A 26,370-nucleotide genomic window follows, 5' to 3' on the forward strand; every position below is an offset into this window, starting at 1 on the left:
TGTCTTCATTTTTTAATGGGTTCAGTTTCCATAACTTTTTGCCTCTCATGGCATGAGATCTGGTTGATGCCCTTCGTGGCATTAGATTTGGTTCAAGACTATCGTTGCATGAGATTTGGTTCATGCCTGTCATGACACGAGATTTCGTTGATATTAATATGAATATCTTACTGTTCTTTACTGCTTAAACAAAAAAGATCATTGTTGTGACATTGAATTTAAAATGGATACATGAATTTTAATATATTGCATATAAACTTGGCTCAGTGGAATAATCTAAGACTGTGATCCGTATGCTCGTTTTTCACATTGCCTTTTGACTGTGCGCACTCTTGTACTTAATTTAAGTTTGCATTATCAAACTGATTTTTTTTTTAATGTTTCAAACAGTTTTTGTTTCTTTACTTATAATGATATGTGCAGGTGGATAAACAAGAAAGAAGATGGGACTAGTGGACTGTTCACAGGAGGGTTCTTGGGACTGGATAATATCAGTGTGTTGGACAGATCAGCAAAGATACCAGGATACACTCTGCTTCAGGTTATTTTTTTTAAAAAGAAGAAAGAAAAACAAAATCTGGACTTTGTGTTCTAATTTATTGTTAATGGGTATTAATACATTTCATATAAGATTATTTGGTAACAAGATTTTTTAATTTATTTATTCAATTAAATTGCATTCAAAAGTGTAGTGACAGCATTTTGAAGTATTTTTGGATGCTTCAGATATTATGTGTTACTATTCATATTGTCATTTGTGAAACAATAGTTTTATTATACAAGAGCACTGTGAAAAAATTACATTGTAGGTTTACATATCTACTTAACACAGTAGTCACAGGACAATACAAAACAAAGACTCCTTGGAGCATAATGCAAGTCTTTGAGTTCTTCTTGTGTTTATGTTTTGTGTTAAGTCCCTTGACATTACAGAGTCTTAAGGAATTCTCAGATCACTTGGATCTGGTGGTTTCTAATACAATTGGGTCATTAATATAAAATATACTGCATGTATCAGAAAATTCCATAATTTTGTTCTGTTTACATCATAGAAAATTGGAAGAATAAGGAGACATAAGGTCTGAGTTTATTTACTTAACAGGATTTTTGGATCTTCAAATACAAAATTTTGTACGCAGAGTAAACAAAGCTCAAGTTACCACTTTATTTAGCTGCTTATGCGCAGATGATTAAGGAATTATGATGTCTGCATATCACAGATGTGTTGAAGAACATGGCTCTGTTGTTGATGCATGTTTTTTGTATTGGTTGAACAGGGAATTATGTTAGGTTTGATAACATCATGGACCTTGCCACCATTGTGGAATGTCTGAATTGAGAAGTCAAAGATTGGAATTTACCACTAAGGTGCCATTAGATGGTGATCACAAGGTACTATTGTGTCTAAACAACTTATCAGCATAGTCTTTCCAAGCTGTTGGACCATTTGGGGACTACATCACATGCTTTTTTTTGCCTGTAGGCAGATGCCAGCGGGTGGATGGCCCGCTTCTCACTGTGCATGCTTGAGATGTGTGTAATTCTGGCCGAGTATGACCGTGTATATGATGATTTGGCACTCTTCTTCCTCAATCATTTCATCAGAATTGCTGAAGCTATCAACATGCGTATTGAAGATGGAGGTGAGTTCATGGTTTATGATGATAATGTCAGGCACAATAAAATTGATGACAATCATGATGAGGATGATGATGATGATAACGACAGTGGTGGCAGCGGCAGTCGACCTGTCAGCAGCCTGGTTTCCATAGAATAACTTTACTGGGAAAAGGTAGATTGTAACCAGATTTACTGTGCAGTTTATATTAATGAAACCTTGAAGAAGTTTAATTTTTCAGTCTTCTACGTCATCATGTCCAGGTGTTGTGGGTTTTTTGTCCAGCTAAACTTAGGTTTTTGAAGCATTATTTTACTTAGGATTGTTGAATATCAGTCAACTTTGTTAACAAAACTGTCAACTTTGATAGCTTTATATGAATGAGATTCATGAGTTAAATGTTTCCAAATGATTAAGTGCTAGGATGCAGTGACATTTATTGGTAGAGTGGTGATCTATATTTTTCAGACTTTGGTTTTGCAACCTCACAGTTGCCAGGAATAATTGAATTTCACATAAACTTCTTGTTGTGCTTTAAAATGTTAATTTTTTGCATGAGTTGGATTCTGAGCAGTTTCAGTCATCAGTTTTTAGAGTTATGGCCCATTATTCATGAATGCAACCACTTTGTTTACAAAGTTTCTCTGCGTAAGGCCATGCCAGGCAAATTGTAATACCCATCACTAACATCTTTTGTTATAACCAGAATACATATTTGACTATCATCTTTGTTCAGGTTTGCTTTCTTTGCTTAAGACACATGATCTCAGTACTAACTAAATCAATAAATTTCAGCTAGAAAAACTGCTTGGTGCAAATTAATGTTTCAAAGCTGTATTTCAGGTCACATAAAAATATAAATTATTTTCATGTAGTTAATAGTATGCATATATATATAATAATAATCATGCATTTGTTTCATTATGGATATTGTCGTAATTTTGTCCTTTCATTTTAGGTTTGTGGCATGAAGATGATTGTTTCTATTATGATGTATTGAAAAGTAAAACAAGCCGACGACCACTCTGCATCCATTCACTTGTTGGTCTGATTCCTGTGCTAGCGTTTTCCAGAATAAAACGCACTGATCTTTTGAATGTACCCAGTCTTAGAGACAAATTGCGGGCTTTGAAGGAGACGTATCCAAGTTATGTAAGCAAATTTGTATTGAAAATTATAATGTTTTCATTTTCATTTTCTTATTTCAATAAATTGAAATTGTGTTTTGATGTCAAGAATGTATGGACCTGCTTTTACAGTGTGACCTCCCTATAACATGGTAGTTGGGAACCATAGAACCTGACCGCATTATAGACCGAACCGTGTTATAAGCAACCAGGTCAGTTAGCCGAAGAAAATGTACCCCCAAAAATTTGTGTGAAGGGTGTGTAGGTAATAAATGCTGGCAGTAAAATACATGCTTCATCAGCACAGTTACCATCTTAAATTGATGCATATTAAATGAGAAATACACCTGTAGTGAAAACAGAGAAGAAATGTAATAGTTTGCTTTTATTTAGAGAACCACAAATAATGCAGTGCTGTCCAACCCGTGGCCTGCATGCGGCCCGCAGGCTGATTTTAAATGACTTGCCAGACCTCAAGCAGCTATATTGTCATTGCTTTTCAGTTTTCTGCTGCGGCCCTCAGCTTCAAGAGAAACATTTTTCAGTGGCCCATGGTGTCATAAGGTTAGACAGCACTGGTCTAATGAATAACACGAATGGAGTATCAATACCATGTACTCACCCGCGAACCTCATCATATACACAATACAAGTGATTCCATCGAAAATATGCACACAGCTTTAAAATATTCAATAATTTTGTAACAGGTCATATTGGTCTGAATTCAGTGGAAAAACATAGCACAATCATGTAACAAATGATGAAGCACATTTACTTTTCAGTACGTTCCAAGTCGGTAAAAGTTAGTTTTCATTTTAAGCCGCCGTTGGTAGCATTCTTAAGCATAAACTTTTTCCCTACAAAAAGGAAACTTTCACAGCACAGTTAACTTGTTCACGTCCTGTTGGAAAATGCAAAAATCTATCAGATTCCATCACTTTATTTAAGTTTGGTACTGACTTTCTTTAAAGAAAAGTTCTTTGTTGTTATTGAAAGATTGTAGTCTGCTTTTTTTTTATGAAGGGTGCATGCGCTATTGAAGTCACCGCTCAAGGACAGCTTTGGAGAACCAAACAAATGCCCATTTCTTATTGTGGTGCCAACATCAAATAATTGTATTGCATGATTGAGACTGGTATCTTTTTCCATTTGCTGAGTACATTTTCATAACAATCGGTGCATCAAAGGTAATCTCTTTCCTTTGAAATTTCAGCAAACGATATTATCTGGGTACATTTTTAAAAAGGAATTGGCTGTCGTTTGGACTATTCTAGATACTGTCATCCCATGCCTATTGAACAAACCAATAAGTAAGATTGTTTTTACATTTGTGGTAGCAGCATGATGCTGCAATCCACACGTGCGTTTGAAAATTAACAAAGGATCAACAGACGATAGAGACACGGGTGTTCTGATGACAGGGATTATTACAGAAAATGTGAGTGTTCTGAAAGATTTAATTCTGAGTGAAAAGAAGAGTAATTTTACTTACTATCCACATAAAAATGCCAGTCTTTGTAAATATATTAATTACTAGCGAGTGGCCGAATATGCTACAAAAGATAGATTATGAGATAATGCCTCATCTGGTTGATCTCTATTGCCAGAAATGTCAACAACAAAAAGAGCAGATAATTCACAACATACAGAACTCATGCTAGATGTTAAGATAAGTGGATTATGATATAACAGTGCACTGTTTAGATGGTTTGTCAATATGGACAAAGAATTTGTTTATGTAACAATAGATAAATTTCAGTGCATTTTATATCCAGTTTGCGGCCTCCTTTCATGGGGCCTCTGAATTTCTGCACTCCAAACCAATAGTTGTATATAAAAGTTTAAAACAGCCAACAATGTTGCCAATAAAAAAAAAAATCACCACATGTTATGTTTTGCAGCTAATAAGGAAAAACAATCCAATTTGCGACATTGGCGAAGACCTACACGATCCCAGAATAAACTTATTTTTTGTACTTTTAAGAAGAAAATACTTTTTTACGAGAAAAATACATATAAAATTTCATGAGCCAAGCCACGATTATCTTATATTATTCATACACGATCTCTTCCCCAAAATGATAATAAACTTTTTACAGGTTTTTTTCGTATTTTTTAGGAAAGAATTTTTTGTGCACAAGAAAAATACGTGTTTATGAAATTTTGGGATCAACACAATGACCATGTTATATCCGAATTCGTATTATAACGGAGCGCGCTATAGTGGGGTCACACTGTACTTAATAAAAAGGGTGACCATGCATAAGATATTTTCCAGACACTAGTCTTTAAAATTAATTTAGATAAAACATTCTCTTTGATTTGCATTCTTTTACCAAGAGGTTTATTTCATTTTCTTTGATCCAGAATGTAAACAATATCATAATCATGGTCACTTTCAAAGATTTTATTAAGTTAAAGATTGTGTGGCATTTACATGTAATAAAGATCAAATTGATCCTTATTTAATTTATCATCAGGTTCACATAGCTTGTTGTAAACAAAAATTCTTGATTTGACTTGAATATATGACCAAATATATCAATTTTCCATAAAAATCCAGAGACTGGACCAGGGAAAATTGTATTAGAAATGTGCAAAAGAAATTGTGTATACAAATAAAACCGAGACTGCCATAAATTTAGAATTGGTTTTCATACACATAGAACCTCAGTATTATCGTGATTGCTTTTTAAACTGCTATTAAATTTTAACAAATTTAAATTTTAAGAAATATAGTTAATATGCATGGTGTATAATTTGAAAGTAAAGAGTTTAGCTGATGACATTATTAATCAGTTACTTTGAAAACTTTTTTGATACCTTTCCAAAATGTTCTGTCATTTTTTATCCAATTTTTGATGTATAGAAAGTAATCACTTTTATAAATTCATTAGGAGCCTTCGTTGTTGTACAGAAACTTTATAATAAGCACCTTTAACTTCTGTCAATCCATCTATGTGAATCTGTGAACACTTCTTGTAACCACTATAGCTGTGCAGCCCTCCCGCAAAATTGAAATAGTTAGATGAAGAATTGTGTAGTAGATGTGCTGTTTAAAGGTATTGTCTTTTCAGGTACAATATTGAATGAATTTTAAATCACCATTATAGCAGATCCTTGTAACCGACATAGAACAAGAACAATTCAGCATGTTCTGATGCAGTTTGGCGTTCACATTTTCTCATAGACCTGGATGTGCTTTTTTATGGATTTTTGTATTGTCAGCTTCTTTATGGACAGAGTACATTTAACTTCATATCTTCACATGGGATGTTGTTTGTAACCTGCATAACCACAAACTGTTCAACCTATTCTGATACAATCTGGTATGAACATTTTCTCGTAGACCTAGACATATTTTTTGATGGATTTTTGTCTCATCATCTTCACTATTGACAGAGTTATAGTCCTTGACACTTAACATTTTCTCAGACTTCCATGTGCCTTGTATGGGGTTAGTCTCGTTCATTTTGGACAGGGTATACCATTTTTAAATGTTTTGTTTTAAAGTTGGCCTGTGTTCTTCCAGTAATGATGAAAATCTTTTAATCCATATATTGCAATCCAAGTTAAAATTTGAATGCGAAATCATTGCTTCAGTCCAGGCTCTGTATAGTAGAATAATTTGAAATATAAGGTGAATTCATGCCTTACATGCATCCCATTTATTTGATCATTTGGTTGTTTTAAGAATATCCTTGCTGATTTAATGACTTCTTTTTATTTTATTAATACATTCACCATTTCTTTTGTTATTCTGCAGGTTCTTTTCTCTGATGATGGAGATGTGATACTGACTCAGGTCCCTACAGATAGACAAAAACATATTGTCTCTTACCTAAAGAATCCAGATGAGTTCTTATCTCCTTTTGGAATCAGATCTTTGTCTAAGGTGATCTAAGTATTACACAAACTTGTTATCTTTGTCTATCTGTCTGACAAAGTATTTTTACAACCTATGTTTATGGATGACCTATTAGGAAAATTACCCGTAAAATACAGACTTAAGCATACTAGCAAAAACTAAGGAAAAATGATCGTTGCCAAAAATTCCAGATAATTGGTTCATCCGTGTTTTATCTTAGAATTAGTGAGGTTAGTCAGGGAACCAGACTAACTTTACAACAGCACCCCAGATGCTTCAAACTGCACCTATTTGTTTGCGAAGCATCTGTATGATCAAACTGTTGATTATAGAATTTTTTAAAAAGGCATCCAGAAAGCGATACATGTTTAAGACAAAAGGGAAAATAAACTTCTAGAAAAGTGTTAATAATCAACACAAAAGAATAAAAAGGAGTATTCAGATTCTTGTGAATAAAAGCTGGAAAGGACACAATTACGTTTATTGGACATAACATGCCAATTTGAGTATGTCTTGTGGCAGGAGATATGATTGCCATCGCCATGTGAAATGGAAAAGAATTTCCAAGAATTATGTCAAGTTGAGAGATAGCAACAAGCCATTGAGCTGCATAGATTGGGAACTAGAGTTTGTGCAGCTGTAATAGTGGTAGATAAAGTCTACGCATACTTTACAAACTTTTCAGTTGAACATAATGTTTATCATCGATGTGTCGAACTTTTAATTATGTTTTCCAGCTTAACAAAAGCAGTTATTGATATTTTGTTAACCTTACTGAAAACTGGTCAATCTTATGGGGAAAAAATCAGCTGCCTTACTGACACAGACTCATCAGAGCTGGCAGGTCTGTTTTTATTGTAATTTACTTAGGTAATTACAAAGTGTTCTCTCTCTGACGCTGTTCAGGGAAAACGTAAAAGTGGACCATAATATAAGTGAGGTCACCTTAACACTTGGCTACATTACACTTTTACTGGTGGCCTAGTGGTTAGAGTGTCCATCTCGGAGGCGGGAGGTCATGGGTTTGAACCCTGGCAGAGTGATACTAACAGCTTACAAAAATGGTACTTACAGCTGCTTCGCTAGGTGCTCAGCATTAAGAGGTTAGTGTTAGGACTGGTCAGCCTCGTGTCAGGATGTGACTGGGTGGGACATCATGCTGCATGTCTGCGGCATGATGCCCCAGTGCTAAACATCACTGTAAACTGCTCCACTGCAGATATCGTCGCAATATGACTGAAAAATTGTTAGCTATGTAACAAATCCTAATCTCTCACACACACATTATTATTTGGTAGTAGTTGTCATGATCATCATCAGCATAATCATCATCATTACCACATACATCATCATTATCATTAAAGGCATGAGGTAATCTTTACATTTTTTTCTCCTTCAGATCTATGACCAAAATCCCTACGAGTTTCAGTTAGATAAAGAGAGAATATTATCATTGTACTATGCCCCTGGAGAATCTAACACCAACATGTTTGGAGGGAACAGCAACTGGCGAGGACCTGTGTGGCTTTGCAGTAAGTTCTAATTATTTACAAGTTTATAAATACCTCTGACTGTATAGCATGTACCTAAATGTGAACCATGTAGACCCAGATCTGCCATCACATAATGTGCAGGATTTTATAAAGGTCAGCTTATTTTGAGGGCTTTGGGGAGTTCATAAATGAGTGCAAATATCAATCAGTATTTGATAGAAAAAAAATTGTTCCCGATTCACAACTGATTTCTGCATTAGATTTATTAGCATCAGTATTGTTGATAACTATGAGTTGATCAAGTTTTGAAAGGATAAATACATAATTTTTGAAAGTACTTTCATTCCTAATTTAGACTGCAACCGCATTTCTACTTTGCCTTGTAAGAAGTAGATTATAAGTAGATTAGACACACGGTTAGGTCATTTGAGTTGAATTTACTGTAAAGTTGCTTCTTTCATTGTATATACAAAAGTCAAAGAAAATATTGACCCTTTGACCCCACTTGTATTCTCCCCATTCCAAAGGTTGAAGAAGACATTGGAAAAGACACTGATGATTATTATCTTTCAACGTTTCTGATGTGAGGACTTGTGTACTTGATAAGTATGTGTAGTATGCTGGGATTGAACCTAGAACATATAGAGATGGAAACTAAGTGGTTTATCACTGCTCTGTCTGGTTTTAGACCATGTTTTTTGTCCATAACTTTTGCTTCTCTTTTTCAGTCTACTGGTCTTAGACCAGAAGAGTTTATGGGATGGTCTGTTATCTGTTGTTCACTGTCTGTCTGTTAGAACAGATTTGTTATCACTACTCCACTTAAACTTAATGGAGGTTTGCCAAGAAACTTTACACACATTCTTGCCAAGGTCTAGTTGGACCTAAATGAAAATGGTGCTGTTCAGACATCTCAGACATCCAGTATGGCCACTGAAGCAGCCATCATGAAAATCTTGGTATTGCTGCTCTACCTAAATAGATGGCCCTGTCATCATAGTTTTCACTCTAAGAATTCTTATGATGCCTAATTGGTGCTAAATAAAAATGGTGCTGATCTGATGTCCATTGTGTTGCCACAACAAACATCTTGAAAATATTGTTATAGATTCTCCTTCTAAATGGAAAGTCATATTGACAAGGGACTTTCACCAGAAGACTTCATATGATGTCGTGTTAGTCCTGAATGAAAATGGTTCTGCGTGGACATCCAATAAGGCCACTATAGTTGCCATCTTGAAAATCATGTTTTCACTATTCCTTCCAAATGGATGGTCACATCAAAATGGGGTTTTTACCAAAGGACTTTCTATCATGTATGTTTGATCCTAAATGAGAATGGTGCTGATCTGAAGTCCTATATGACCATCACAGCAGCCATCTGAAAATCGTGATAAAGTTACTTGTCCTGATTGGAAAGTCATATTGACATGGGGTTTTTGCCAGAAGACTTGTTATGATGTATTGATGGTCCAAAATAAAAATGGTTCTGCTTGGACAACCAATATGGCCACTACATAGCCATCCTGAAAATCTTGTTTCTCATCCTGAAGAGAGAGTGGTTTTCACAGGAAGACTTTTTATGGTGTCTAATTGGTTTTTTAATATCGGTTTACACCAGAAGACCTATTATGTCTAATTGGTACTAAATGAAAATGGTACGAATCTGACATCTATTGTGGCCATCATGGCAGCTCCTTCTAAGGACTAATTGTGATATGTGATTGGTTCTGAATTAAATTAATGCTGATCTGATTTCAAACATGGCTGCCAAAATAAACATGTTGAAAATCTTGTCTCAGATTCTCAGTGGGTGGTCATATCAGAATGTGGTTTTCACCAAAAGTCATTTAATGGTGTCTAGTTTGTCCTAAGAAAATGCTGCTGATCATAAAGCCAGTTGCCACTATGAAAATATCTTGCTCAGGAATGTTAAACATGGTTTAAATACTCGGCAGTTGAAATGGTCTTATATTGAATTCCTGGAAATTTTTTGAGACAGTAGACCATCAGTCTGTTTTGAGGGGCTCTTCTTTAGCACATTGTTACAGTATTTTTCTACATGTTGACTGCCTGTTTTTAAGGAAGACTAATTTCAAGAACTTATAATAAGAGTTTATAATATCCACCATTCAACTGAACGAGTTGTTTTCTTACTGTGGATTCATCAAATACAATATAAATTTATGACTAAGAGCAACAGCAAGTTAAATTACTTGGGATATTTTGTCTTGATCACCAGACATTTTCTACAAAATAATGTGTGATAGTTGATGTGTAGTGTCCCATGATAAAAGAAGACAGTCAAAGATTGTTAATAAATGCATGAGATGGTCTCTGTATCTGCTATATTTGATACTGTAAAGTCCAAATTGTTTTTTGTTTGTCTGATCCATAGTGAACTACCTGCTGATGGAGAATCTAGAGGCTCGTGGTAAGGATTTTATTATACTGGGGAGCAACATGGGAGATGAGACTTTGTCTGAATTGGCTGGAGACGTAGCCAGAAGAATACTATCCATTTTCTTGCCAGATGAAACTGGAAGAAGACCTTTACATGGTGAGTATTTTTTTATGTATTTTTAACTTTGACCTTTTGAGGGAATGTGGATTATATAATGTGTTTTGATCCAATATTTAAAAATTTTTCATTTTTTTAAACCGTTATGTTGTATCCCTAATAAAGAGTTTTAACATCTTTACAATTTATTGTATAGTATTGCATGTTTACATTATTATGGAGGGTTTGTCTTCCTGAGGATTTCTTCATGCAATTCTTTGTCCTGACTTTTAGATACAGAAATATTGTGCTGATGTGCCACTAAACCCTATACATGCGTCCATGAAGATGAAGAATACTACACACAGTCTAAACTGAGTCACTGTGACCTGTAATCTGCATTAACCTTTGCAGTTAGTGCCCTGTGTTTATTAGAAACTGTTGCTTGCAGAGTCCTGTAACTTGTTATTTAGATGTGTCTTGATGTACACTTAATTTCTTCTTAGAATACCCAATCATAATACCTTAGGAAAACTACCACTACCTCGCAAATCCAGCCCTCCCAGATACTACTTTAGCTCATTGGCGGTTGGGCAGAGTGATCTCCCTGTACAATAAGACTTTGCGGCAAGGCGTAAGGATATATTAATTACTTCCGCTCGTGCCAAGAAGCATGCTGTCGTCACAAAAGACCTCGCAAAGTCAAAGCTACATGGAACGTATGTAACTTCAAGTTGAGTTTCTTCACTTCTAAGGAAAGTATACTCCATCTATTTTTCCAACTTTTTCTCTCTCTTTCTCTCTTTCTCTCACCACAGAGTTCTGCCTTTACAAATTAGTTGCACTTTGTCCTTGTCACACAATGGTTACTTGCATGTGGAGCCTAAGTGACTTCAGTCCATTTGCGCTTTACTTAATTTCACATGCAAGTCTCTAGTGCTCATATAACTCCTACATATGTGTAATTTCCTTACTAACGGGTACATATTAGCAAGTTTTTTATTCAAGGCTTTCATAGCATCCAAGCGCCATTTTAGTGTAATTACTTGTACGGGTGGTCTCTGTGTCTTTTTTCCCTACAAGTAGGTGTTCCAAGCTGCCCTAGCTGACAAGGTCAGTGGGCTGCCAGCAGGGCAAAGGTTAAAATTTTGCACATTTTGAACAATAAATTTTATGCCATCACTATTCATAAAAATCAATAAATATATGCATTTGTCACAATAACTACTTGTCTTCTATCATTTTATGCATAAATCTTTGTGATTTTTTTTATTTTCATCTTTAAAATTGTTTGTTTGAAGTATGTAGAGGGCATTAATTGTGCAGATGCAGTTTGTCCGAACGTTGAAATTTTACATATTTATTGTAAGGCTTGAGATTATGTGTGGTATTTCCATGTTACTATATTTAGCACCATTGCAGAGCAGAGAGAACGACCTACATTTTGATATCTTTACTTTGTAAATCGGTTTTGTTTTTGCTTCAAATTTTACACGATGAAAAATTCAAAATTACAATTTTTCAGGTAAATCTCAATTTTAAAATACAAATTTGAAATCATTTTAACGTGTGTTCGTTATTCTTTATTTTTGTATAAACAGTGGAATTTTCTGTAACGTCATGCAAGATCACCACGTTTTTTAAAGTCTGCTGGGAATAAGCCATATGCAATGGCTGGCCCAACACTTATACCACATGACTTGATGTAAATCCAAGATGTATTATGACCTCTGATATTCCATCCATGGATTATTTATCGCTAGTTTGTAAGTAAAATGATTCATTTTTGATGTTTTACATTTATTTTTGTCTTTATATCTGTGTTTTGAGTACATGAAGTCATTAATTGGAGGTCCTTTCCTATGGTTCAGGGAAAACTTTTCGAGTCCAATTTCCTCGGCTAAATCATTTTTACACATGTAGTACACATGCAAAAATGGCGTCAGATGATGCTTGGTATGTTATTTTATGTATTTAAAGTAAATTTGTTGACGTAATTTTTTTCTTTCTTCTTGTATGTGACCGAACAAGTAATAATTAATAGATTGAATTGGATAGCGATAAAATTGTGACCTTTGACTTTTCTGTTTGTAGACACGATTCACTAAAAGGAAAATGTGCTCTGTTACCCTTCTTTGAGTAAGGTCCAGAATTTAGGATAAGTGTTATTAACATTGAAAGGGCATTGTAAATTGAGCTAACTATAGACTGGCAGTTTATATTCCAATTTTTATATATTTACATGACATTTATAATTATTCCAGTCTGTAACAACTCTGTAAATTTTCAAGTCAGCATCATTAAATGTAGCTAAAAGTACCTAATTCGTTTTAAAAACTTCGTGTGAAATGAATTAATTCAGCCTCATTTAGGAAATCAAAGAACAAGCTGTGCTCAACCACAAAACAGGACCATTTTTATAAACATAAAACTATTTTGGGCTGAACAAATAATCTACATGAATTTATTTAAATTCTTTCACTTCTTAATATTTTTCTTTTGCTTTGTTGCATTCATCAGTTCAAGTGCATCTGACTTCACTTTTTCTAACCTTTCAGGTTTAGGAGTGGATTAAGAAACTCTGTCCTGAGACATCCTATCCTCATACTGCTTCACATGAGTAGCTGTGTATTACGATTACCAATATTACATTGGACAAGTGTTGGAAGTACACCAACCTGATCTGGCACTTGTACAGTTTTTATGTCAGATGAAAACCAAAACCAGTTGTTTCAAATGGCCAGCCAGTGATGACATTCCCAAGGTTAAGTCATGTTTTGAAACTTTACAACTAGTTTCAAGAGATGGCCAAGCTTGGAAAGTTGAAAATATGGGACACATTGACCAGCAAAATACAGCAGAATAAAATTCTCAAGCTAAAACTTTGCTAAAGCTGTTACTTTTCTGATTATTTTAAACATAGCAGTCCTTTATGACATTTACAATTGTATCTACGGTTTGAAGTGTATATTATCTTCAAAACACTAGTCGTAGTGAAAGATTTTGATACTTTGATAATTTTGATAGTTCTTGCTTTGTAACCTATCTTTGCTTTATCATAATTACATTTGCTTTATTAGTATATATGCATTAAGCCTGTAATATGCTCCATTTTGGTGAGAAAACTATCGGAGTGAACCAAATAAAAGGATTTTTTTGTGTATGATTGTAGTGTTTGCATTTCTTGAGTAACGAAGAACTTGTCTAGCTTTGCAGTAAATGCCACTATTGTATAGCTTCAAATTTTTTTTTTTACTCATCCGAAGTTGATGGTAATTGCATTTTCGGTGGGTATCGCAAATTTCCCAAGTCCCTCAAAAATGTTGAAAGGTCATATCTTGAAAAGTATTTGACCGATTTGCATGATTTTTTTAAACATTTTATTTTCATATTAAGATTTTAAGGATGGTAACAACAGCTTAGTGCTTTTAATTGTATATGCTGATATCCTAAAAGTGCTTGGAATACCTACTTCAAGTATTAACTCATAATGGATTTTGCCGCACCTACCGGGTATATCTCGATGATGGTGCCTTTATTCCATTCTTTGTGAAGGTTGTTTTTGTGTAATGTGGATACTGGTATATTCTTAGTTATACCATTCTAGTCAGACAAGTACAGTTCAGTGCTCTATACATGGTTCATTCAGTCACCTCCTGTGCATGCATGTTTATATAGGTGACCCTTGAGTCATGCATAACTTTATATTATGTTGATTGAACATATAGTCGAGTGCTCATGTAGCCCGTGTCTTCATTGTTAGGTTTGGGCTACATTATTTACGTCTTTACACTCTGAATAACCCCTTATATTTGTATTATTCCATTCTTTTTGTATATCAAGGTGAGTTCATTTACCATGGTATTTTTAACCTTGGAACACCATGCTTCAATGATTCTACCTGCATAGGCCATCCTTGACCTTCCTACAGGTAAGCATGGTCGTTCAAGTCATTTGCTAGCAATATTTTCCAGATAACCATTATATATAGATCTGCACCCACAAACAGGTGGTATTGTCACATGTATGACATAACATGTGCAAGTACACGGGTTTGTAAACAGGTAATATTGTCATTATTGTTTACCTGTACATTTCATTAAATTATTAGACTTGTACACTTCATTAGTATGTCCACTTCCAGCTCCATCATCAACATACACCAGTGTTCCAGCATCTGTTGATCTTACAATGAGTGGACAGTTCTGACTTGAATGATATTCATGAGAGAGACTTTGCCTTCACTCTGGGCTTAAATGGCACATACTTTCATGTCTCCTCATAGGTTCACGATCCATGGTAGTACATTTCTTTCTAGGATTTCCATCCGCATGGGATTGCTCAAAGCGGCAGCAGACATATGGAGCAGCCTAACTTGGCTCATGGTGGGTATGCATCTGCGCATCCACCCACTCGATTACAGGCTGCACACTGACCGCTTCAATGGCCTAGTGGTTAGAGCGTCTGCCTCGGGAGCGGGAGGTCATGGGTTTGATCCCTGGCTGAGTCATACCAAAGACTTACAAAAATGGTACTAACAGCTGCCTTGCTTGGTGCTCAGCAGTAAGAGGTTAGTGTTTGGACTGGTCATCCTGGTTTCAGGATTTTGTGACTGGGTGGGACATCATGCTACATGTCTGTGGCTTGATGCCCTAGTGCTAGACATCACTATAAACTGTCACACTGCAGACATTGTAGCGATATGACTAAAAAATTGTTAAAGCTACGTTAAAAATCCAAATCACACACACACACACACACACAGGCTGCACTGATTCAAGTACAAAAAGCAGGGGAGCCCACCCACTACCATCATTTCAGGACACCAGTGGTGCATGATCTCCACAGGAGCAACATCTACATATCAATACTTCAGGAGAGGATGGCCAATGTGAAAGCTTTTCACTAGGGGCAAGAATACCTAAGGGAGTTCTCATTCTATCTGACATATCTACATTGGTGACTTTTATCTCAAGACTACAATAATGGTTTATCTCCAGCAACAAGGGGGATCCCAGTCCCCAGACCTTTGTGTCATGGTGTGGGACTTATCTCGTACAACAAAGAAGAACTCAATCCTACAGTGGTGATTATCTTCAATAACAAGGATCCCAGTCACCAGACCTTTGCATCGTGGTGTGCAACTTGTTGAAGTGATGTTGTCATCAACAAGAATTTCAAGTTCACCACATCCCAGGACTCCTCAACGCACTGATCATCCCTTCATCATGGAACAGTCAAAAAGTACAGAAGGAATGGTCTCTCCATGCCTTGGTTCTCATGCAGATCTGTACCCGATGGGATTGACCATTGGTAGGCCTGTTTGCGACAATAGGGAATGCCAAACCCCATTCTTTCTCTCCCATTCCAGACCCAACAGCTTGGGCAGTGGATGCGCTATTGTTGGATTGTACCAAGCTTAACTCTTAAACCAACCACCAATACCTCTGATTCCAAGCAATACAGCGAACAAGGGAACCAGCATGTGACCTCACTTCATCGCTCTCCAATGGAAAAAAGTGATGGATCAATGACCTCATCAATCTGGCATCGGAAACCCGGTGCAGTATTTAGGTCTTCCCTCATCTGCTCAAGCAACTAACACAGCAGTTGTTCATCCATGCCTGGAGTTCCTGGACCTGCATGTCTGGATCACATTAAACAGGCCCTCAGACACAAACAATTCCTGCAACCAGTAGTGGAGAGAATCACTCAGGCCATCCACTCTAAAGCATATGAAGGCAAATGGCACTTTACACCCACTAGTGCGCTATCAACATATCTTTCGCCAGGCATCGATATAGCACATAGCTAATTTCATCCTCAGGCTCTTCGAAGAGAGAAAATGAGCTCCATGGATGCGAAGATATCGGACAAAACAAGGACATATCCAATCTCCTTGCAAATTAACCCTCTGCCTCAGGGGGAACCTATCTTGAGTATTAACCGGGCTGAACAAGAACCCTTCTGAACCAGTTGCATGTGCATCTCTGGTGCATCTTTCCTACAAGCCCTGGTTCCTCTTGGCCTTAGCAACAGCAGGCAGAATTGGTGAAATACATCCTCTGTCCTCAGACCCCAATTAACTGCAGTTTTGACAATATGGGTCAGTCTTTCTTTTCATGGCATCCACTTTTATCACCAAAAACCATCACCCTTCAATGGGTAGCCAGTCTTTTCTCATGAAACCTGTCTCATCTGGACACTTCAACTGAAGGCCACTTACAAGAACTTGTCTGATCTTTGAACTGGTAACTTAATCAAATGGAGCTGGTGCGTAGAGGGGAGATAGCACCTTTTACAATCTCATAAATCAGGTCAAGATGATATATCAGCTCAGAATGTCTCATCCTTAATCAAGTGGGTTATTTGCTCAACATACAGGGGAAAAAACCCGGTTTATTGAACTTTTTTATGTGTTTCGGCCGATGAGTTTAGGGCAGTTGCTACCAGACTAGCATTCATTCAGGTTGTGGGATGGAGATCGAGTCCAAAATTTTTCTAGCTTATATCTCCGAGATTTGTCAGCACAAAGGGTCCAATTCGATCTGGTATTACCAATATACGCAGCTCAACAGATCACATTTCCAGGTCGATAGACAGCTTCTTAAGATGCAGCTTCACTACCTTCACTCGATTTGCATGGGGAAATTTTTTTCCCTTTTGAAGCCGTGCCCCAACAGATGGAGTCTCCTCCAGTTGGGCTCCTCTTAGAAGCTGTATCTCATATCTTAGGGGGTTGGAGATTTTATCTCCAGAATAAGAGTATGTACCTCCCTCCACCTCTTACTTATTCTCCTAAGGTATTATGATTGGGTAATGCATTTGAAGAAGAAACCAATTTTTTATAGTAAAATGTTTCTTCGAAAATACTTACCCAATCATAATACACATACACCCTCCCAGTCTCGCTGCAGTTACATCCATAGTGAGCATGCGTTCCGTTCTAGTAATAACTAACATATCCTTATGCCTGGCATCTTATATGTAAGGAGAGATCACTCTGTCTGATCACTAATGGGTTGGCAGACAACCTGTAGCTCCATTGAGCTAAAAGTAGTATCTGAGAGGGCTGGATTTGTGAGGTAGTAATATTTCTCCTTAGGTATTATGATTAGGCAAGTATTTTCGAAGAAACATATTTTACTATTTAACAAAAATGTTTTTTTTTATATCAAAACTAGTTCACTGTGCCCTATAATTCATGCTAGTGTGATCTGTGTTAATCATTTTATTTCTGCAGTTGCCTGGACACTGTTCCATGCAAAGTAATTGTCTTTATAAGATGCATAATTAGAATTAGGAGTCAAATAATTAGAATTAGGAGTCAAATACCATTATGAAAAATCAAAGATTTGTAGTTTGGCTATACATATTGGCAGCTCTTTTCTTGTGTTCAACATAGCCCCACCCCTAATGCAACTCAGTCATAATAACTGAATTATATTTTTTTATTCAGACTTAATACAGATTTTTATATAAGCTTCTCATGTCTCTTGCTAATGTCGGCATTTCAGGGTCAGTTTCCCTCTATGACTTGCCAGACTGGAAGGACCTGGTACTATTTTATGAGTACTTCCATGCTGACACAGGGAGAGGCTGTGGAGCAAGGTTAGTGTACCAGGGTGACCAACATAAGATTATTGTTAAAAAGAGAGAGAAAAAACCTCATATTTAGAAGTATGGGGTTATTACTGTGCAACATAGGGCATTGGAGAGATCTACATTTTAATTTAATGAGCATTTTTCAAATGAAGAGATTATAATGTGTATAATGTACATAAAAATGAGTGTGAATAATTGGTTGCAGAAAGATAGGGTTACTGGACATACTTACTTGTAAGTTGAGTCCAGCTGCAAACAACGTGGACTTTGATTTGCGATAATGTGCCAGCAGATCAATGTCTGTGTTGTTCTGCTGATTACTCCTAACAAATTGCACATTACAAAGACAGATTTGGGTCTGTGCAGTTTGAAATTGGACTCAACTTATGTGTGAGTGTATATGGTAGATATCACATCAGGGTCAATGTAGTTTGAGGTAGGACTCTACTTATAAGGGAGTATATATGGTAGATGTCATATCTGCTATGTATACTATCTGGGTCTCTGCAGTTTGAAGTTGGACTTAAGAGTGTGTGTGTGTGTATAAATATATATATATATATATATATATATATATATATATATATATATATATATATATATGAATGGTAGATATCAGATCTTGGTTTGTGAAGTTTGGAGTTGTACTCAACTTATAAGTGAGTATGTATGGTAATGGCATTAGTAGTCACCATTGTATAAGTTCCAAGTTATATTAATGAGAGAGCATATGGTCATTTTGTCTATAACTTTATGTCACTGTCAATTGCTGGCAACTTGCTATGAAGAGAAGAAAGTCGTGTTGTAGTTGCATTGCAAAATGACAGAACTTGGTTGGCAGGAGACTATCTTTGTTGCCTGTGAGGGACAAAAAGTAAGCCTCCTGTGAAGGTGCTAAGGGCTGAACATGGGAAGCAGGTTGTCGAGAACACAAACTAAACAGGGAGATTGGCATTGTTCAGAGAGTGGGGGCTTTGGGTATTGTTCATAGTGACAGTCTGGTATAGTGTATCACGGAAAGAGGAATCAAATAAACGGGCTATAAAGTGCATGGGCTGTGATGGGGCTGCAGCTGTGATGGAATGGCCCAGTTCCCTTTGCCAGGCAACATTTACTTCTTTTGTCTAGAACTAGATATTGCAGGAAGGTTGATGATCATATCTTTTGTCAGTTTTGCTGAGTTTAAATTATGGCCATGCAAGAACTGGAGTGGATGGGATTTCATACTGGCTAACATCAAGTCCAGATTATAATAAATGGTACACCACTCCCTCGATAACTCACACACATCGGGGTCCAGAAACATTGACCGCACTATAAGTGAGGCGCGAGTTATCGAGGGACCTATAAAATAAGCCCAAAACCAATAAAGTGATTGACGATATAACGGAGAAATAAGGGGTGGGGGGTAGGCAGATTATACTGTTGAATACTCACTTTATAATCGTTCTGAGATTAAATGTTAATAAATATCTCTTCATAACGGTGTACTTTATTATTTCCTCATAGGACAACATTAATTTCAGGATAAATTACAGTATATTGAGGCGATCATCGAAAACATTATTCCACGTGGTTTCCGTTCGCTTAACATGTGTACCACTTCACACATTGTGTACTACGTCACTAATTTTTATGTTGAATAGGATACATTCTAGTTTTATTGTTTGATCCAAATTAGACGTTTTTTTATATACAAAAGATCAACTCTTTTCAAGAAACAGCGTCAATCGAACAATAGATAGATAAATAGATTTGAATGTGATAGAAGTAAAATGGAAAAAAAACCAAAAAAAAAACAAGGGTTAATCAGTACTAACATATTTAATTGGTCTACAAATTTAAAACAACGTAAATTAGAACAAGTTAATACTTGCCGTTTGTGCCACGCTTGATAAATATCAATTCACTTTTTGAAAAAATCAGTTATTTTTTTATGTGTGTGTTACTCCTTGGTTTCTCTGCCGCCGAGCAAAATCCCTCAGATTTCTCAACTGCATGAGCTTTACGTAGTCAACATTTTGGGTCTCCAGCCACCTTATGGCAATATCAAAATATTTGATTGCTTCCTGTGCAGAGGGGTGGGGGGTGCAACATCTGCGTCTGCATCACTTTCAACACTTGTGTTACTCCAGTTAGAATCGTCTTCTGCTGCAAATTTGTTCGCCATAGAAATAATTATAGTTTCATCTGACATGTATTCGGCTGTGGGGCAATCATTGTCAGCACAAATCCACTCCTCCATATCATCAAGAGAAACGCCCATCTCAGGACCATGAGTCTGTACGAATTTCTCCCAAACAGCCTCGGCATTAATGTCATCAGTTTCACTGAAGCATTCTAAGACACTATCATCGTTGTTGTCTGTTACTGTTTTGCTTTACGTCAAAGGCAGCTCCAAGACCCTTAATCCAGCACCCGAGGTCTCTTGTAAACGATTTTTTTTTTAATGCAACAAACACTTCCCCAAGTTGTTGATCAAAACAAAGCCGGCATGTACATATAATTAGGTTCTCACAGAAGTACTCACGGGTTTTGATGTGACGGTCGATTGACTCTTTTAATGTTTTCAATGAACAGAATATGTTGTGATTATAATGTTTACACTGAAACGGAATTAAAGGATTAGAACATGACTTTCACACAGGAAGACGTTTAATTGGTGTTTATTTCATTCTCTGTTGCCACCTGTTAGCATTTACCAGAAGTTTTCATTGATCGCTATTTCACCAGACTGTTTATTTATAGTATACTGACAACTATTTATCATAAAAACTTACATAATATATGATTTCTTTAAACAGAGGTCTTGCTAGGATTTTAAAACTGGGTCTTTCTGCCTCTGAATTCAATCACTAAATATCAGTACATTTTCTCACTCAGCCGCTAGTCAAAGCCTTTGAACTAGCCACCTAGCTGTTGCATCATGTTCTTTTTTTTTTTGTAATGTACTCTTATAAAATGGCAACAGTACATCAAAGAGTCTTTCAGTCACTGAATTCTGTCATTGTAAATATCAGCACAGTTAACTGATCAACACATTTTCCCACAAAGCAGGTGGCTGAAACAGGACTGGCAAATCTTTGAATTTTCACGTGCATCTATTACATGCGTACGGAGGACTCCCGCCTCAGTGATTTTCTGCATCCCAGATCAAAAATTGGCGTCCAAATACGCGTAATTAAGCGTTTTCGAGATCTCTGAAATTAATTCTTCTTTAGAACTTGCAAATTTCAAAAGATGGATTATATTTTCACGGGCATTAATCTCCATTTTCGATGATAAAACGAGCAATGTATCAAGGTTTAATTTATCAATTCTTATCGTAATTTTTTCATGTTCAGCATATTTTAAAGATATTTTAAATACATTTTCTCTGGAAAAAATCAGGAGCCAAGACGGACACCGCGTTATAAGCGGGATTGCGAGTTATCCGGGCGCGAGTTATCGAGGGAGCGGTGTACTGAGCTGTAGTTGTGGGTTCATTTCACCTGGGCTTCTGGGTCATGACATTACTGGCCCAGGAATCTGTCCATTGCTGGTATAATCAGTGGAGTATCACTGTGACATAGTGAGCAAATTTGACACTGAAGTTGTAAAGATTGCTGTCCCTTCTTTTTCATCAGTGATTTTTCAGACTCGAGTGATTATGATGATAGAAATTTCATCAGAGGCACCATCAGCAGCAAGGGTGATCACTGGCTCGAGTCAGTTATTCGTCACCTATCTGGCCTTCTATACAAATTTTACAAGTGTGATCATACTCAATGCAAGTTGGGTAATTCTTGTAAGCACTACTCCTAATCCTGCCCACAAAGCATTGGGATACACAGGTAAAATCACTCAAGCAGCATGATGAACTTAATGGTGTGGATACTAAGAAATGAACTAAATGAACTTGAGAATTGATGAACTGATCCTTATTTTGGGAATAAATGATAATTTAATTTAAATGAATTGTGATATGGTAGAGTAGAATGGAGAATTAAGCTGATACAAAATAAATAACTGAGATGCAGAATGTTCATTTACAATGAAATTCATTGAGAGAATAAATCTAGTGTACTTCCATTTTAATAAAAAAAAATCCTTGGATCATGCAGACTTGAGAAATAACACAAAATTAACGATACTTTCACCAGCGACCACTCCAGTGGCCTAAATGGTTAGATCGTCTGCCTTGGATACTGGAGGTTGTGGGTTTGAACCCCTGCCAAGTCATACCAAAGACTTATAAAAATGGTACTAGCAGTTGCCTTGCTTGGCACTCAGCATTAAGAGGTTAGTATCAGGACTGGTCGTTCTGGTGTCAGGATAATGTGACTGGATATGGGTGGGACATGATGCCACATGTCTGCTGCAAGACACCCCCATGCTAGACACCACTATAAACTACACACTATAGACATCATAGTGATATGACCGAAAAATTATTGAAGCTACATTAAAAATTCAAATCACACACACATCACATACACCAATTCACTATCAAATAAGATCACCATTACTAAAAACAGAATAAACTAGAAATAACTAATTCTCAAATCAAATACCACTAAACAGAATTTAACAAAATATATGGATGCATAATGGTATAAAAACCTTTCCATTTGATACTGGTTCACTCCTTAATGTGGCCACCATATTTGAAAATAGAAGAACCTTGAAACAACTTTGTTAAACAGAATTTGACAATGTGAGAAAAAAAATGTCATGGCATAAAGGCCATTGAAAATTTTCCAATTGATGCCTGTCAGAGTAGAAATATGGCCACCATTACTAAAAGAAGAAAACTTTTTAAATGTCTGCTTTTTTAAAAACCGCTTAAAAGAATTTTATCAACTTTAGTAGAAAGTATTCTTGTATTGAAGGACTTTAAAGTGTGTAGATAGAATGCTGATCTACCATTAAATGTGGCCACTTCACTAAAAATAGAAATACTTTTACACAGCTTCACAAAACCTCTAAACAGAGTTTTAACCAGATTAGACAGAAGCATAGAAGGCCTTTGCAAGTGGGTACTTTTAATGTTAAGTGTGGTTGCCTTTAATATTCAATGTGGCTGCCTTTAATGTTCAATGGGGCTGCCTTTAATGTTCATTGTGGTTGATTTTAATGTTCAGTGTGGCTGCCTTTAATTTTCAGTAAGGTTGATTTTAATGTTTTAATGTTCAAGGTGGCTGCCTTTAATGTTCAGTGTGGTTGCTGTTAATGCTCAGTGTGTTTGCTTTTCATTGTTCAGTGTGGCTGATTTTAACATTAAATATGGCTGCCTTTAATGTTCAATGTGGTTGCTTTTAATGTTCAGTATGGCTGCCTCTAATATTCAGTGTGGCTGCCTTTACAACAGGAAAAAAACCATCACATGATTTCTTTTTAAATACAGCTCAACATAATTTGACCAAAAGCATCCTAGTTGAAAGTTTGTATAAGTAAGGCTGATCTGCCCTTCTAATCTGACAACTGGAACTGAAACCAAGAAGACCTATGAACAGTATTGAAAAAACTGATCAGCAGAATTCAACTCATCCAGTTGATATATACATATGCAGTATACATGCCAATAATTACGCTTTTGGCGTAATCATTATGATTTTTCCCCACTAAATTACACCTTACACGTAAATTATTCAGATTATGCGTTTTCAGTATATCCCCCTCCCAAAAATTTAATAATTTGTTTTCTCATTTTTATTTACATTCCATTAATCCCACAGACTGTATTCTAGAAAAGACGGCTTCTATGTAACTAAGACATAAGAGTATGCTTGTCCATAGACTTACATGGACTTTCCTAACATTATGTTCTATTTATAGCAGTTGCCCTATTTTCAAGAAATATGCTGGTTCTACTTTCAGACTTTTGACCTCAGTTTCTATTTATAGCAGCTGTATGGCTTACTTGGAGGGAACAGACTGGTTTTCTAACTTATAATCTTTGCTTGCAGATTCTTTGTTCAAACTGATAACTGGTACATAACCAGTCTTAAGTATTTGGCGCTAAAAGTCAATTTGGATTTATTCTAGTTGATGCGTGTGTTAGAGCAAAAATGTTTTGCAAATAATTTCACAGATGGAATAGAAAAGATGAAAAATTCAGAGATGAATACATGAACTACATATTACAGCATTCCATTCTAGGGCAGCTTCATGCCCTTTGCAGGCTGTGGAAAGGATTTTAATATTGGTCATGGTGGTAAACGAAAGAAACCTTGAATTAGCTCATTTTCCTAATTCCATTACTATGGTAACTTTTTTTTACAGCAGAACTAAATAGTGGACATGAATTTTATAAATGCAGAGGCGTTATGTACCAAGTTCTTAAAAGAACACGGACTACCTCTAGTGGTAGAAGACTACATTGGTCTTTTGTTCAAATGGATGTTTCCGGATTCCAAAGTTGTAGAAAATATGCATGTGCAAGAACAAAATCATCTAATATTGTTAGGTGATTAGCAGAAGATACTTCACTTAAAATTGCCGAAGCCATGAAAATTGGGCAGTTTAGTTTTGCAACAGACAGGAGTAGTGATTATGATGACAAAAAGTTGTACCCAGTCTGTTTGACAATGAAAAGGACAAAGTCAGAGTGCTCTTCTTTCATTACTAGAAATAACAGTAGATTCCACTGGAGAAAACAATTTTTTATTTGCTTGATAATGCTTTGAATAAATATATGTTGGCAGAACTCTTTGGGTTTTTTAGCTGATGCTGCATCAGTGATGACTGGAATTCATAAAGAAGTTGCATACTATATTTTGAAAAATGTCTCCATCATTGTTCATATCAGGTTGTCTCTGTCATATGATGCACCATGCTGCAGGAAAGGCTGCTGATAAATTAGGAGAACGCTACCTGACAATGTACTTCATGGGGACAGAGTTGATTTTTTCATATTAGTTGCCATTTAAAAGACACAATAACTGGGATATAAATTTCCTCCTCTCTGTCAGGTTATGAAAGGGATATTGGTTCTTTACCATTCTATGCCGACTGTGAGAGATCGTTCATCATTGTCAACAAAAGTAAAACTGAATTTAGAACCAGGCTCTGTAATAACCCAGCACTTAGTGCTCTACTGGTGTGCAAAACTTGTATAGTCTCAGCTGGTACAAAATATTTTGAAATGAAATATGAGAGTCTGTTGGTTTCTAAAGCTCAAAGTATTATATACGAAAACTTGAAGCAGTAATTGATGATAAAAGTCCAGAGGGGTAAATAAAATCATTTTGTGCATATGCTCATTGAATTTTTATCATGTTATATGTGGATTACTCTTCTTTTGCTCGGAATACTCTTTTTGTCCACTTGGATTACACTTTTTCCTCGCCAGGGGTTGGCATGTATGATGCAGTATAAATATCCCTTGCCTCCACAGTGACTGATAGCATATATATCCACATGCAGACTAGACCTTAGTGACAGACAGATGCAATCTGTGTTAAATGATCTCATTCATTATTATTTTGGGAGTTTTCTGGAATTTGTGACACGATATTTAATGCTCTTTAACGTCTTTTAGGTAGACGGTTCCAAATGATTTGGCCTGAAAAACCAACTACTTTTATGCAATTTGGTGTTGGGTTTAAGAAGAAAAAAGTTTATAGATGAAATCAAGCTTATTATTATATGCTCATTTTTTTCTGTTAACTTTACATTGTCAGAATCATGCAATATTTTATGATATTGCACTCATGTGTGCCCAGTAGTGTATTAGGAACTACTTTGTAAACAAATCATGTACACTCACATAATAGGCACTTTACGTTTTGATTGATTAAATTTGTTTCAGGATGAACTAAAGCAGATGTTTCGTGGACCGCCACATACCAGCTGCTTTGCCACATTCCATGTTAACTTTCTTGATGCAGTGTTTCGGATTTAGGCTAGTAATAGATGCTAGATTTCATAAAATTGCCAGGTCCCTACAAATAATATGCAAATGACAAGGCATAAACTGTCTTCTTTAGCTGGTAATAAGAATGGCAAAAAATATACTTAGTTTTACATCCAGAATTTCCTCAAAATATACTTTCTTGGTTCTGCAAATCTGAATTATATGAGCCATGTCATGGGTTCTCAAGCTTGATTACACATTTTGAAATTGTACTGTAACTTTTACTTTATTCCATATGCAATTACATCCTCCTTACTGCACT

General features: G+C 36.1%; 1 protein-coding gene across 1 annotated transcript in view; it reads left to right on the forward strand.

Moving 5' to 3' along the window:
* LOC149775674 (uncharacterized) overlaps positions 1–26,370 on the forward strand; it is an 81,270-nt gene that overhangs the window by 42,060 nt on the left and 12,840 nt on the right. Inside the window, exons 13-19 of the mRNA XM_089943509.1 lie at positions 424–541; positions 1,484–1,643; positions 2,577–2,770; positions 6,512–6,640; positions 8,013–8,145; positions 10,505–10,666; positions 18,124–18,217. Coding sequence (XP_089799635.1) covers positions 424–541; positions 1,484–1,643; positions 2,577–2,770; positions 6,512–6,640; positions 8,013–8,145; positions 10,505–10,666; positions 18,124–18,217 — 990 coding nt within the window. The remainder of the gene's footprint in view (positions 1–423; positions 542–1,483; positions 1,644–2,576; positions 2,771–6,511; positions 6,641–8,012; positions 8,146–10,504; positions 10,667–18,123; positions 18,218–26,370) is intronic.

The sequence above is a fragment of the Sinohyriopsis cumingii genome, chromosome 19 (genome assembly GCF_028554795.1).
Source record: "Sinohyriopsis cumingii isolate HCF-2022 chromosome 19, ASM2855479v2, whole genome shotgun sequence".
NCBI classification, from domain to species: Eukaryota; Metazoa; Mollusca; class Bivalvia; order Unionida; family Unionidae; genus Sinohyriopsis; species Sinohyriopsis cumingii.